The 15299-nt window shown below is 35.5% G+C and overlaps 2 protein-coding genes across 2 annotated transcripts; one reads left to right on the top strand and one right to left on the bottom strand.

Annotated features, from left to right (window-relative positions):
• Window positions 1-341: 341 nt before the first annotated feature.
• On the bottom strand, window positions 342-4993 carry LOC123892084 (potassium transporter 11-like). Its single transcript, XM_045941930.1, has 8 exons — window positions 4979-4993; window positions 4654-4867; window positions 3371-3616; window positions 3037-3087; window positions 2652-2912; window positions 2383-2550; window positions 1460-1714; window positions 342-1375 (listed from the first exon to the last, which is right to left on the bottom strand). Exons 1-8 carry the CDS (start codon window positions 4991-4993, stop codon window positions 342-344), a joined length of 2244 nt encoding a protein of 747 aa, XP_045797886.1.
• Window positions 4994-6268: 1275 nt separating this feature from the next.
• LOC123891435 lies at window positions 6269-14703 on the top strand. Its single transcript, XM_045941310.1, has 11 exons — window positions 6269-6638; window positions 7376-7435; window positions 7525-7616; window positions 8516-9334; window positions 9456-9555; window positions 9639-9785; window positions 9874-10656; window positions 10983-13337; window positions 13416-13488; window positions 13838-13986; window positions 14071-14703. Exons 1-11 carry the CDS (start codon window positions 6557-6559, stop codon window positions 14400-14402), a joined length of 4992 nt encoding a protein of 1663 aa, XP_045797266.1. The 5' UTR covers window positions 6269-6556; the 3' UTR covers window positions 14403-14703.
• Window positions 14704-15299: the final 596 nt, after the last annotated feature.

Here is a 15299-nt window from a genome sequence, read left to right as displayed (position 1 = left end):
GCAATTTATTTCAGATTAAGACACTAATGATACTTTTTTATAGTTTACAATTGTTTGATAATTTCTAAAGCAAATTTATGAATTTTTGGTTTCAATAGATATATAATTGAATGTCCAAATCATTCTTCTGAATACATATAATGTACAGATAAAATCTTTACACCAGTTTATCATAATGTAATGTTCTTATGCTATATTTAGTTGTCACAAATGTTAATATCTTAACAGATGTTGTACACATGAAATCTAAACAACATTTAAGAAGATTAACTCTACACAAAATTGCAGTAAAAAAATGATTAATAATCTTATTGTTCTTTATCCAAAGTAAAGAAAAGGGGTTATACATAGAAAACTTGACCAACATTTAAGAGACTCTCATGAGGAATATTTAAGAACATACTATTTTCCCTGCATATTTTCCTAAGAAATGCATATATATAATCAATAGCTATTTTCTTGTAGAAACTTGATTCCCTACTAGCCCTCACAACTGTATTTCCAAGTATGTGAACAACACCAGCTTCTCTACACTTGTTTAAAAATTCAAGTTCATCAACCTCAGTACAATTATCAGAAGATTGAATAGTAATATTCACATAAGATGGTGATCTTGAATGAATTGCCGAATCTACCGATGAAATTGAGAAATCCGCATTACTCGATGAAGTTGTGTTTTCATTGTTATTCACTGTGAAATGTTTCGACTGTTCACTTAGCGGTTCACATGGGCTGTATTCCGAATCCGAGGAACATTCCATCATCAACTCGAGTTTAACAGACATGAAAAGGTTGTCAAAGAGCTTCTTCTCAAAATCGTCGTCTTTCTTATGCAGGTCTTTATATCCATATCGCGCCACACACCGAAAAATATGGAAATTATTTGGTCCGATACGCCTGATAAGGAACCGTTCACCTTCTGGGACAGTGTAGACAGGAAGATATTTCACACAGACGAAAACAACAACTGAATGAATGGCTGGTAGGTTTGTAATGAAATGAGAAAATATGTGGGGAACTCCGGTCGCGAGCTCAGTATAGACTAAACCAATTCCAGGGACACGGACTAGTCCTAAACTAGGACCGAGATTAAGAATCCATGCCATTGAGACTTTGCTATGCAATTCAAACTCATAGCGCTTCACTGTACCGTAATGCCAAACATACATAACAGTAAGAAATACTCCGGCAATTGCAAGTGGAACCCATCCACCTTGATCGATTTTGAAGAGTACAATAGAGAAGTATGTACATTCGACAATCAATGATAAGCCGGTGAATAAAAAAACAAGAATCCAATGACAGTGCCAAACTAATATCATCACCAAAGTCATCAATAGTGTTGTAAACAACATTACTAACACAACTGCAGTGCCTGTAATGACAGTGAAAATTATCATAAGCATTACCATAAGCTTGAAAAAAAATGCTCACAACATTCAACGAGGGAAATAATTACCATAAGCATTTCCAATCTGGCTTTCATTTTTAAAGCCAACAGTAACAGCAATGCAAAGAACCATAAGGATATAATTGATATCTGGAATATATATCTGGCCAGCAACCGTTTTCGATGTATGTACAACTTTGACTCTTGGGAAACATCCATGAGCAAGGGCTTGTTTAATGATTGAAAAGGTTGCTGTTATTGTGGCCTGACTTGCAATTATTGCTGCCAATGTCGCAATAACAAATACTGGCCAATATATTGCGTCTGCATACCTAATAATAATCAGCATCTAACAGAAGAAAAAAAATCACGGATTCTAAAAAAACGAGTGAATATGCAAATTGGTCATAAAAATTGAAACATTGGTCAAAATAGACTCTAATGTTCTCGAATCGGTAAATACATTCCTAAAGTTGTAAAATATCGCTCAAAATAGTCTCTTCATTAGAGATTATGGAGTAACACATTAATTGGATATGTCACATTGCACGTTGATCTCAATAGATATCATTTTACTAAGGACCAATTGGCCAATGAAATTTAGGTGATTGCAAGGTTACATTTATCAGTAAATTATTTTACTGGCAAATTATCTTTAAAATATCTAAATCTCACAAGCAAAGTAGTATCCGATGTGGTGGCGTTGATGTGGGATCAACATGGAGGGGACATATATTTAATTAAGATGTCACATCATAGTCCCTAACGATAAAAATTACAGTCGGAGAGACGGTTTTGACTTATACCTAATAATTTCAGGAATGTATTCACCAATTCAAAAAAATCAAAGACTATTTTGACTTATGCTTACAATTTCAAGGATCAATTTGTATACAAGAGTTTTTCCAATAGGTTTATGATATTCCAAACACCACATGTGTAATCATTCACAGATGGAAATTTCAATGTATAGTGTGACAGAAAAAACAAACCTGGAATACAACGATAAAAAACATCTTGTGAATGATTCAAGTTATTCACCAGATAAGCAGCTTGTCCAGAATATGCTAAAAGAAGGCAAGGAAACACAACAAGAGTAAATGCAATTTGTACTGATGAAACTGGAAAATTGGCCAAGTCGGCAAAAAGAGCTTCTGTCCCTGAAAGCAATCATTGCAACAAGTTTTTGAGTTTAAATTTATTGTTCATCGTAATCTATAATTATGAAACACGATAAGCAAGTTAAGAAAATTAAACATACCTGTTATGCTAAGCAAAACTCCACCAAGGGAAAGCCAATTATCTTTGCCTCCGTATCTTAAATATCGATACATGTACAAAGGTGAAAAGGCTTTTAGGACACTGCCACCAAATTTTGAGATGTTGTATATACCTATACCTCCAATTAAGAGAAACCAAAGCAGAACAATGGGAGCAAATAGCATGCCAACTTTATTTGTACCATAACGTTGCATGCTGAATAGTCCTACTAATATTACAACAGCAACAATCACAACTACATCTGTAATACATGGAGAAAAAAGTTTTCAAGACTAATGAAAAATTAAATTTGAATATAATCTTATCTTATATATATAATGGTAGACATAAAAGGGAAGTGAAATGTTAAAGTTGCGAGGTTATACCATTATCCACTTCAGAGCGATTTACCTTGATGCCACCAACAGCTGATAAAACTACATCAGAAAATTGCATAAATGAATATATTGAATAGAGTGGAGAAGTATCTTAGTATATACATAACTAAAAAGCACCAAATGTTGAAAAATCATTTTTGTCTAGAGCCATAAGCTTAATCTATTAAATGAAATAAAATAACTATAATAACTTAATCTATTAATCGTGCATAAAAGCTTACAAGCATATACATTAATCGATAAATGTCTTATTTAGATAAGTAACAAGAAAGCTTGCATTTAAAGAAACATAACAAATAAATAGTAACAACATAAGGCATACCAGATATAGCTGGGGTAAGAATACCATCTCCAATCACCATACATGTACCAACAAGGACAAGAACAAGAATGGTTTTCTTAATAAATGATCGTCCCTCTAACCATCTTTGAGTTTTTGCAGCAAATGATTTCTCAAGAGAGGTCGTCCGGCTATATGTTGTCAACTCTTCATCAGTATGATGTTGGTTCGGCATGATTTTTATATTTGCATGTCGGCAGAGCAAGGAATAAAGAGCTAGCGTTCCGCCTGCTCCATAGATGAAAGCTTAGTAAAACATTACAACACAGATACATGATGTGTCCAAATAGACCATAAATGGAAATAGTAATGTGCTTAACTTAGGATTGGTAGAAATATGTGTTTAACTTAGGAGCATATGGAATAACTTATTTACAAAGAGTTTACTAAAGTGTATTCTTAAGGCATAATGACTTATATAGATGTTTCAGAATATATATAAAAATAGGTTACGATATCACCCTAAGTTGTTTTTAGCTTATTTTGTTAAACCATCTGAGATCAAGATAGCTTATGAAAACAACTTCTTAGAATTTAGGGGTTGAATCTAACTCAACACTATAAAACTAACTTGTGAGGTGAAGATTGCCCCCACTTATAAACATATATTCGGGTCATCTCTAATCCAATATATGTGGATATAAATGGTGGGTGACACAATAGCGAAATCCTGATAGCTGGTGGCCAAATGGATACTTGAGAATGGATACTTGAGAGTTTCTTTAATATCATCTTAGAATTTTTGGGTTAAACCAAACTCCACCATACAAAATCGGCTTGTCCCCCACTGCTCTAATACCTCTTGGGCCATGATGAGAAGTCTCCCTGGGTTGAATCAAGACATTGGACTAAAAGCAACCATACAAGTTATTATCACACCTTCACCCAAAACCTTGAAGCATTGAGTTTATGAGTCATCTCACTTATATATTGTTCAACATCAACTCTTCCATTCAATGAGAACTTTAAATCACACTTGATATACCTCAATATATCCCCTCAAGTGTGAGAGACTCTCCACACCAGTTTTAATGCACATTTGATATATCTCAACATATAACAAGTAATTATTCAATAAATGCTTAATTATTTTGTTTACCTGAACACACATTAAACACTATGAATCACGATCACTCTTCTAATTAGACATATCCTAATGTTAGACACCAATACAACACCAGTACATATGATTATACAGTGTCGACGTGTTAGTGTTTCATAGATTAAACATAAAGAATGAAAAAAATATTTATCTATATATATACCTTGACCATTGTCATTTGCTCTTAATACGATAAAAACATATTTGAGCAGAGGCACAAAAGTAAGAGAGTATATGATTAAAGAAAGAGCTCCAATCACATTCTCCGGATCATCAACTCCATGAGGAAATGTGTTATAGAAAACGTATAATGGTGAAGTTCCCAAATCTCCATAAACTACACCAAGACTCTGATATGCAAACCGTATAATCAAAAGCTGAAACAAAACAAAATAAAAACTATGAGAAATGAATGAGAATACATAGAAAATGGAATTTCAGAAAGAAAAAAAATAGCAAGAATGTTAAAAGAAGTTGTTGCATCAGACATTTTCTCTTGACATATTTCTGAGTGGGTGTTTGTTTCATAGATCCTAAACATATTCCTAGAAATCCAAAAGTGGAAAGAAGAATTGTCATGTTTATTTCAATGGAACCAATAATAATTACTCCTATATACCAAAAACTTAATAAATATTGAGTTTAAAAAGCACGCACCCGTCATTGTAAATTAATTTTATACTGACAATCAATAAGAATGTAGTATTTTTTCACATTATATTAAGAAAGTGTGGTTTAGTGAGTTTAAATTAATTTTATACTGACAATCAATAACAATTTAATTTATATGTACCGTCGGTGTAAAGATATTTTGCACATGCGTCTAATAATATACAAACAATGGTCATTAAAAACACATAATGTGTCACATTCATTAAATGATGTGGCAAAACGTCATTGGATGTATGTGTAAAAAAAAATTACACCAACGGTGCACAACAATTAAACTCTAATAATAATAATAATGTGTTGATATTTATAAATTTTAACTCATCTAGTAAAAATGTCGAAATTAATACGTCAAATGTTGTGTTGAGTTCAAATTCGAATTCTGGCTCCTCCATGCTCCACTAATACATCATGATGACTAATTTGGATTGAAGCGTGATAAGCCAATTGTTATAGAGAGAAGGGAGAAAGAATTTTTGTAGAGAGAAAGTTGTTTTATAATAATTTAAAAACATTTAGAATAATTTAAAAATTAAGGAGAAAAAAGAATATGCACTGACAATGTATTTTACACTACAACTAATATCAATCATGTTTTCTGTCACATCACCCTATTTTTTTAAGGATTTAATTGATATGCACCGACGGTGTAAAATAGTTTTACACTGTCAACCAATACCAACCATGTTTTCCGCCACACCACTCCACTTCATCCCACTTTCTTGACATGACATGGCAAAATGATGGTTACTTATTGGCCGATCGTGTAAAACTATTTTACACCGTCAATGCATATCAATTAAACTCTTTTTTTAATATGATATGAAAAAATATTTCATTTTATTGGTTGTCAGTATAAAATTAATTTACACTGACTGTACATAGTCTTTAAACTCAAAATTAAAAGCATTTAGAATAATTTAAAAATTATGAAAATTAAAGCGGTAAATAAATTTACACTATCCACGTCCAAGCCTTTGTAAAAATGAAAATACCATTTCTTTGACTAAAAAAAATGAAAATAACATTTTTGACTCAAGAAATGAAATCAACAATATATTTTTTTTGGATAAAAATGAAATTAACATGATCAACAATTTTTGTTTTTTAATTTACATAATTTAATTAAAAAAAAAAGCAACAATATATCACAGTGTCTCTCGTGGTTGTTCCTTATGTTTGTTAACACCCCAAACCCTCTCTCTCTTCTTCTGAGTCTCCTCTTCTTCTATCTATCATCTTATACCCTGCAATCTTCAAACCCTACCCTCTCTCTCTCTGAAATCTCTCTCTCTCTGAAATCTCTCCCAACGAACTTTCATCTTCATCTTCGCATTCGCATTCTTCAATCGAATCCGTTTCGTTTTCCGATCTAATTCCACCAATCTCGAACTTCCATGGCGATGAACGACGCAAAAATGAATCTCCCCGACGATCTCTTCTCTTCCAAACTTTCCGATTCGCACTCTTCTCTCAAAGGTCAATTCATTCGATCCATAACTATTGTTAACAATATTTTCCCGAATTCAATTGTTTTTAGGGTTTTTTTTTTGTTGCTAATTCGTTCGTTTTTCATTGTTTTGTTAATTCAATTCGTAATTGTTACTTAATCTATTTTTATGGATCCGGTTTGAATCTCAATTCGTGATTTATGATGTGTGATTTGTTCGGTGTCTGTGTTAATTGAATGCTTGTTCGTGTTTGTGTAATTTTTTTTATTCAAATTTTTATGTTGACTTTTAGTTTAGATTGAAGGTTGATCTATGTCGGTTTAATTTTTTTCTGTTTATTTTAGGGTTTTCGTTATTGCTTTAGTGAGTGTGATTTGTGAGCTCTTGTATGATTTGAAGTGTGGTTCTCTTTTTCTTTTGTTTTTATAATTTGTGTGGATGAATGAGTGAAGTTCAGTATGCTATTGCTCTTGTTAATCTGAATCTGGAAATTTGTTTTTCTTTTGAATATTGAGTGAGGTTGGTTTGAATTGATTTGCGTTTTATTTTTTAAATTTTGATTTGATGTTGTGTAATCGGTGGTGGATACTGTAGATCCTGTCATTAAGCATTTATCTGTAATATCTTTTGTTTAAAATGAAGAATCAAAACGGCTGTTGTTCATGCGATGTTTTAGATATTTTTTAATTGAATACTAATTTGAATTAGATGAAGAGCTAATGTTTTGAATAAGAAGAGCTAATGTTTGCTTTTTGGTTGTATTAGATGAAGCGTCAGGAGGACACGGGGAGAAAGGCATTGCAGGACTACTCGATGTTTCGAAAGGTATCTTGTTTATGTGTTGTATTTCTCTCATTTTTGCATATATTGTAAGTTTAGAACTGTTAGTTGACAAAAGCTGGTTTTATTCTCAGAGCAATTGTCATCTGACAGCAGCATACCGTTATCACCACAGTGGCTTTATTCCAAACCTGTTGATGCAAAGCCAACTGCCAACCCAGCAGGGGTATGAAATTCTTGATTTTTTATTTTTTTTTATTTTATATATTTGCGTTATTAGTTTTTGTTTACTTTTCAAGTAATCAATCAGTATGTCAGTTTGTCCTCTCTGTTGCTTTTCTTTATCATTCTGGAGATTGTAGTGTTTAACATGGCATTGATGACATTGCTGTTCTCCTAAGCTTATTTAGTGCTTTTGATTTTAATATAATGCATTCATCTTCTTTATGAAGCAAGTGGGAGAAACTCTTAAGACCACTACCCTTCGTTGAGTTTTGTTTGTAGTTTAAGATTTAGTATTTTTTTCTACTATTTTTAGGGATGCCATTGTTATAATATATAGCAGTGACAATACATCATATTTTTCTGTCTGGACTAACAGCTGATTCCTTTGATCATGAAGATTTTGCCAAAATTACGTGAATGTCTTTCTTGATACAGCTTTTTTTAAAATCATGGAATTGTTATTAAGATTATGGTCCTTCTAACTAGTTCCCTTAGGGCACTGGTTAAACAATAAAAAAATATATTTTTATTGAAACACAAATGCTACATTTTTCAATGATGTGTTTCCAATTTAATTCCTTACACTCAGCATTTTCCCAAAACTACTAATGATGATTAGGTGCTCTATTAGTATAACAAAAGCCATTGTGGAAGTTATATATTTTTGCAAATATTAGAAATTTTGTAATGCAAAAATGAAATTGCAAGACAAAAGAGAGCACTTGTGTTTCCCATGGAGCTCAGCAGTTTCTGTTGCCTATATATATATATATATATATATATATACTAAAATTGGTTATGTATGTATTCTTGATTTTAAGTGTGAACGAGTTGTTTTTATATGTTGTGAAGTCTAATGCAATGGTAAGTGATAGATATCAATATATTTTGCTGTCTTAGGTGAATTCCAATGATCCTATACTGAAGGATAATTGGCGTTTGGAGGGGTCCTTGGACAAGAAAGATTGGAGAAAGACTGCTCCTGATGACATCAATCGTAAGTGGCGTGAAGAGGAGAGAGAACCAAGTTTACCTGGGAGAAGGGATCGTAGAAAAGAAGATCGTCGTGTGGAGAACACTTCAACCTCCGAGAATAGACCCTTGCCTGCTGATCGCTGGAGTGATAGCCGGGGTTCTGGCCATGACTCTCGAAGAGAGAATAAGTGGTCATCAAGATGGGGTCCTGAAGAAAAAGAGAAGGATTCTCGAAGTGAGAAAAGGAATGATGTGGAGAAGGAAGATGGCCACACAGAAAAACAATCTACTGGTGCTAGCAACCGTGCAGTTTCCGACCGTGACACTGATTCTCGTGATAAATGGAGGCCACGGCATCGCTTGGAAGCTCAATCAGCTGGTGTGGCTACATACCGTGCCGCACCTGGATTTGGGCTGGAGAAAGGACGTACAGAGAGCTCCATCGTGCGATTCTCACCTGGAAGAGGAAGGGCAAATTTCAATGGAAACCTACAAATTGGAAAGCCTCCCATAGGCTCTAGTGTTGGATCTGTACTTTTGGATAATAATAAAACTATACTGGGGAAGTCTATTGGTGCTGATTCATATTGCTACCCAAGGGGTAAGCTTCTTGACATATATCGGAAGCAAAAGATAGATCCAACTTTTGAGAGTATGCCATCTGAGGTGGAGCATACATCACCAATAACTAAAATTGATTCTGTAGAACCATTAGCATTTGTTGCTCCTGCAGCTGAGGAGGAGGTATGTAGAATATAAAAGATGAAGAAACAATTTTATTATGCCTCATTGATGTAATGTTTTGTTCTTTATTTTTCAACTGCCACTTGCCACTTGATCTAACAGTTTTGCATCTTTCTTTCAGGCTGTCCTTACAGATATATGGAAGGGAAAAATTACTAGCAGTGAAGTCTCAGGCTACTCCGGTAAAGGAAAGGATGGAGGGTCAATTGATGATATTTCTGGTGATACATCTGACATGTATTTTAATTGTTCCTGTGAAATAGTCTACCTTTTTCCCCTGATTGTCTCCCTTGGCTTATTTCAGGTTCTGGTGCTTTAAGTGAAGGAAAACAACCTTCAATCAGCAGTGGAGGAAATGTCATATCAGGAAACGAAATCTTAAATGAATCTGATCAAATTTTTATTGGATCAGCATCAGCTGCTGGTGGTTCATTGACAAATGCAGCTGCAGGTGTGTGAAAATAATCTTCATTTATGTTGTGCTTTAATCAGTTAAAAAGAAAATTTCATTTTCTATACTTACAATGGTTCATTTTCAGAAATTGCAAAATTTCAAGAGGGCAAGCAGAAAAATGTGCCAACTATGGGAATGCATTGGAAAGATGAGAGCTCTGGTAGTAGTATTAGGGAGGGAATCATTCCTAGAAACAAGGTTGCTGAATCAGAAGCTTTTGCTTACCATCAGGGACAACTTTCTGCTTTTGAGGAACATGCTAATCAGGATGCGATCAAGTCAATGGCTTCAGAAATTAGTAAAATCCTACCTGATGATTCCCGCTCTCTCTTTGATTTTTCATCTCTGCGACAAAGTCCAGGCATTAATCAACATGACTTGAAAATTAATGAGAAGATATATCCATCTGAAAGTGTCGCTGCTCCTGAGGAGTTGAGTTTGTGCTATCTGGACCCTCAAGGGATGATTCAAGGACCCTTTCTTGGGATTGACATCATTTTGTGGTTTGAACAAGGGTTTTTTGGGATTGACTTGCCTGTTCGATTGTCTGATGCCCCAGAAGGATCTCCATTTCTAGAGCTTGGTGACATTATGCCTCAACTGAAAGTCAACACAGGGTTAGGTTCTGATAGTAACATGGTTATTCAGTCAGAACCATCCGATGCCATTGGAAGGAACCTAAAAATTGATGTAAATACATTTGACTATAATGGGTCTTCTTTTGGTGATGATCAACCATGGTCTTCATCCCGTCCTGATGCTACATCCAGTGTTGGTATTCAGTCTCAAACACCGAATCAAAGTTATCTCCCAGAAATCAAGTTCTCTGATGAGCAGTGCTTCAGCAATATTGTTGCACATGACGAGGGTAAGTTATTGTTTTTCCATTTCATTATCTATTTTTATTTTGCTTTGTATCGATGTTATCTGTATCACACAATTCAATTTACGATGCATTATTAATTCTTGCTGATGTCACCCATTTTTTCTTAAAAAATGACATATTTGTATTAATATTGTATGTATCATATGGCTAATAAGATTCAATTTACGATGCATTAAATGTCTCCTAGTTACTATACAAATAACAATGCAATAACCTTAACTTGCGCCATTAAAAAAACCTTAACTTCTATGTCTTTATTTGTTATGTGTACGTTATTTTTACTTTATGTTTATATTGTTTATTTGTAGGTATCACATTATCGAAATTGGCGGGAAGCAGCAATGACAACCCTTTGATGAGGCCTCTGGATGCCAATGCTCCATATTCCCATCATCATATTGGAAAACCTGTCACAAATGAAGTTATAGGGAGTGATACTCATAATAGTGAGGCAGATAAGTTGCATCCCTTTGGTTTATTGATGTCTGAACTCAGAGATGGCTCTCATTTAAGGCGCGCACAATCCTCCAATAGTTCTTTGAGATTGGGTGACCAGGGTCATTTTACTGATCCATTAATTGATAGAGATGGTCCTTTTAGTGATCAAAGCTCTATGGGTGGCATGGTTAATCAGTCTTCTTTCAGGGATACTTGGACTGATGAATATGGGATAAATAGGCCTCTTAATCCTAATCAGCGTGTTGGTTCATTAGAAGATCAGTTCTTGTCTCGGATGGGACCAAACTTCAATAATTTTGAGGTGGCAGACCATCTTATTTTGCAAAAGCTGCAGAAGGAACAACAACAGCAGCAGGCCGAACGGCTTCGGCAGCAACAGGCGGAACGACTTCAGCAGCAACAGGCGGAACGACTTCAACAGCAGCAAGCGGAACGACTTCAGCAGCAGCAGCAGGCAGAGCGACTTCAGCAGCAGCAGGTGGAACGACTTCAGCAGCAGGCTAATATATCTAATCATTTCCCTGCACATCTTAATGGGACGGATTTAGATAGATTTCCTGGTTTCTCTCCATCTCATAGCAATAACTCTGGCATCCAGCAAATGATGCAGAATCCTGGGTCAGATTTTGAACGTCTTTTCGAACTGCAAGCTCAACGCCAGCTTGAGATTCAACAACAGCAAGATATGCACCATCAACAACTACTTCACCAACAATTGAAACTACAGCCCCAACAACAGTCTCAAGTTCAACAGTTGCTTCTTGAACAATTAATGCATCAGCAGATATCTGATCCGAATTTTGGACAATCAAAACATGACCCTACTAGGGATAACTTGTTAGATCAGGTACAATTGAGGAGATATCTACATGACTTGCAGCAGAATTCACATTCTTTAGGACACCTTGATCCATCGATGGAACAGTTTATCCAAGCAAATATTGGCCTCAATGCTGCGCAAGGAAGGCAAGCTGATTTGTCAGAGCTCTTGTTGCAAGCAAGGCATGGTAATATATTGCCATCGGAACAACAGCTTCGTTTTCAAGATCAGTTTCAAGCTCAGCAATTGTCATTGGCTCTTAGACAGCAGTTAGGGTTGGATGGGGAAAGGCATTTTGGCAGGTCGTGGCCAATCAATGAAACCGGACAGTTAGTAAGAAATCCATCAAACCACCAATTGGGTCATTCAGCTGGATTTAATGTTTCAGAAATCCACAAACAACAGCAGAGGCTTGTTGCACAAGAGGAGCAATTAAATTTCCTGGGGAGGAATCATCTTGAGCAGAACCAAAGAGGGTTCTATGATCCTAGTTCTATGATGTTTGAGAGGTCATCACCTGTTTCTGTGCAAGGAAGGGAATTACTAGAACGCCGTCGCTACATGCACCCAACTGATCAACTAGGTGCTTTGTCTTCCCACCACAACCTGCAATCATCTGATGATCTTTTTGGTCACCACTCCCTCTCTGGGAACAATGGGCATGTGGATAATAACTGGGTTGATCCACGGGTCCAGCTACAACATCTTGAAGCTATGAGGCAGAGAAGAGAGTTAGGGGATAATATTACATCGGCAGATCTTAACATATCTGCATCTGCTGGAGGTCATGAAGATAGTTCAGGACGAGGTTTTGTGGACCTTCTTCATCAGAAACTGGGTCTTCAATCTGCACAGTCATCAACTGTTGATAAGTGGCATCATCCCCTCTCGTCAAGAAGTCATGATAAATCTTGGCATGTTCCTGAGGCTAGTACATTAATTCATCCTTTTGAGCTTCCTCCGGATCAGCAAGCCCATCTGAATGATCCGTTTCTAGAGAGGGCTCAAAGTGCAAATTCCAATGCTCTAATGCATGATCATTTAAGCAACATGCATATGAATGAGCATTACAACAATCTAGGGAATACTGAAAGAGTGCCTCTTCGGTCAAGATCTGGTTCACTACTTGAAGACCAATCACTGTTATCTACGAATAAGGATGCTCTGCATCCCAATTACAGAATTCCTTTTCAGATTGGCAAATCATCTATGGAAAAAGACATGCTTGAGTTGGATACCAATAAGGGACACAGGCATGATTTTATGGGCACAATGAGCAAGTTTGTTCCTGGGATGTCAGACTTGTCAGAACAAGTGGAAAGCACCATGCCTTCAATGGAAATGCCTATTGCCCACAGTAGACATAGCTCACTAAGCAGTGCTGGTAATACTTCATATACCTGCTATCCTTCATTTCTTTGTGCTTCTATATAATGCTAGAATATAACGAGCGAGACTGCAGGTGGTGATGGTGGCTCTTTTGGTCGTGAGATGGGTTTGAATAGTTCACGAGGGGATGAGGTGTCTATTGACAGGTAACATGTTTTTGGCACGCCTTATTTTTTCAACTAAAAATGGTTATCTAAGATACTCTAATCTAGTCATTCTAGAAGATGCTTTGCTTTTTTCTTTTTATTTAGGAACATGCAATTTTTATCTGTCTGGATTGTGTTTAAGAATTGCTTTAGACCTATCAGTTGAAATTCTATTTCTATATATAATACATTATGTTAGTGTGGATCAAATAATTTTTTAAAAATAGACTAATCTTAAAAAGCCTATAGTTTGTCGAAAAAAGTTTTGTTGGCATTCTTCATTAACTGATAAATTGACATTAAAAAAGGATTATTAACCTTGACTTTGATTGTTGGTCTTTTGTGACAGGATTCCTCCTTCAACAAAAGGGTTTGATAATGCTTTCCATAAGCGCCCTCACGTATCTCGGGTTTTGTCCTCCCCAGATGTTCAGTCAGACCAACCATCTGTACCTCCTGCCAATCAGAACCATTTATTAAACATCACATCCAATGAAGGTATGCGATTTTTGAATTACCTGTTTTACCCTTTTCTGTTAACATTTTAGCAGTTTGTGAACTATAAGATTGATGTGATGGTAGGGAGGAGAGAACCGTCTGGAAATTTGTCAACTACAAACATGGCTGATGCTCAAGCAGCTGGGAAGAAGGAGGCTCGGTTTAGATCTTCATCCTTCAGTGAAGGTGCTATGTCAGAAGCATCATTTATAGATATGCTCAAAAAGCCCGTTCTCCCTGAAGCGGATGCACATCCAATCAGTGGAGCTGGGGCAGAATCAACCGATGGTGGTCAAGCAGGGCGAGGTGGCAAAAAGAAAGGAAAGAAAGGGAAACAGATAGATCCTTCTCTTCTGGGTTTCAAGGTCTCGAGTAACCGGATCATGATGGGTGAGATTCAACGCCCTGATGATTAATTTTTGATGCATGTAGATTCTGTATAAGTTTTTTCCATTCTTTTTTTTTCATATATTTTTTTATTGGGGGTAAGGGATACTGGTGTATAGTCAACTAGAGCATAGCCATAAATATTTCTATACAACAGTTTTTTACAATAGGTGTTGTATGTTTTTCGAAAACCGGTTTCAGCTTTGACTTGGTGTGCAGTCACTGAAGAGTGTTTGTATATATGAGGAAGCTATGCGTTTTTGCAATTTTTATTGGGCAAAATTAATGCCAAGGTTATTAAATTACCGTAGTTTCGAGTAGTTTCTAATAGCCGATGATTGTTCTTGGGTTGAGGAAAAGTTTTTGCTTTATTAGAAAATGTAATATTTATGTCAATAAGTTCTAACTCAATTAACAAATATCGGAATTGGATGGCTGGACGTTTTCATCCGGCTTCGAAGTCAAAACTTCTAAATTGTGAGTTTTAGTGGTGTTTGACGTAAGCAAAAAAAAAAAAAAAAGAAAGGGAAGAAAAGAGAAGTAAATGTAATATTAACTATTGATGAGAAAACAAACTTTTATGATGTATCATCAAACTCAATGGCATCATTTGTCCTGGTAGCATGAACTTCATGGACCCAAATCGAGTTCGAAGTCGATCAGTCTTAAATTTAACTTCATGGACCCCAAGAGTCAAAAATAAACCAAGAGTTTCCAAAGATGATTTTTCTCCCGACACCCCGCATTTTTTTTTATCCCTGAATTTCTGTTTTTGTCCTTGGGTGTACTGCGATTTATATAAACCGAAATATTGTGTTCCAATTTTTTTTTCCAGATTTCCTGAATAAATTCTGCATGAAACCCTCAACTTTCACAATTTATTTGAAATATTAAACGATGTCCGATTTGAGTAAACGACCACTTGT

The sequence above is a fragment of the Trifolium pratense genome, linkage group LG6 (assembly GCF_020283565.1).
Source record: "Trifolium pratense cultivar HEN17-A07 linkage group LG6, ARS_RC_1.1, whole genome shotgun sequence".
Classification (NCBI taxonomy): Eukaryota; Viridiplantae; Streptophyta; class Magnoliopsida; order Fabales; family Fabaceae; genus Trifolium; species Trifolium pratense.
Note: the sequence above shows the minus strand (reverse complement) of the source record. Positions and strands in the feature narration are given on the sequence as shown.

What these genes read in the sequence shown, in the direction of transcription:
- LOC123892084 (XM_045941930.1), bottom strand. An exon ending in TCTTACCCCAGCTATATCTG is followed by an intron (nt 3,088 to 3,370) that starts GTATGCCTTATG and finishes TTTCTGATGTAG; the next exon opens with TTTTATCAGCTGTTGGTGGC. An exon ending in AGTTTTGCTTAGCATAACAG is followed by an intron (nt 2,551 to 2,651) that starts GTATGTTTAATT and finishes GATTGCTTTCAG; the next exon opens with GGACAGAAGCTCTTTTTGCC.
- LOC123891435 (XM_045941310.1), top strand. Translation starts at nt 6,557, where the DNA reads ATGGCGATGAACGACGCAAAAATGAATCTCCCCGACGATCTCTTCTCT. An exon ending in CAACTGCCAACCCAGCAGGG is followed by an intron (nt 7,617 to 8,515) that starts GTATGAAATTCT and finishes TTGCTGTCTTAG; the next exon opens with GTGAATTCCAATGATCCTAT. An exon ending in CTCCTGCAGCTGAGGAGGAG is followed by an intron (nt 9,335 to 9,455) that starts GTATGTAGAATA and finishes TCTTTCTTTCAG; the next exon opens with GCTGTCCTTACAGATATATG.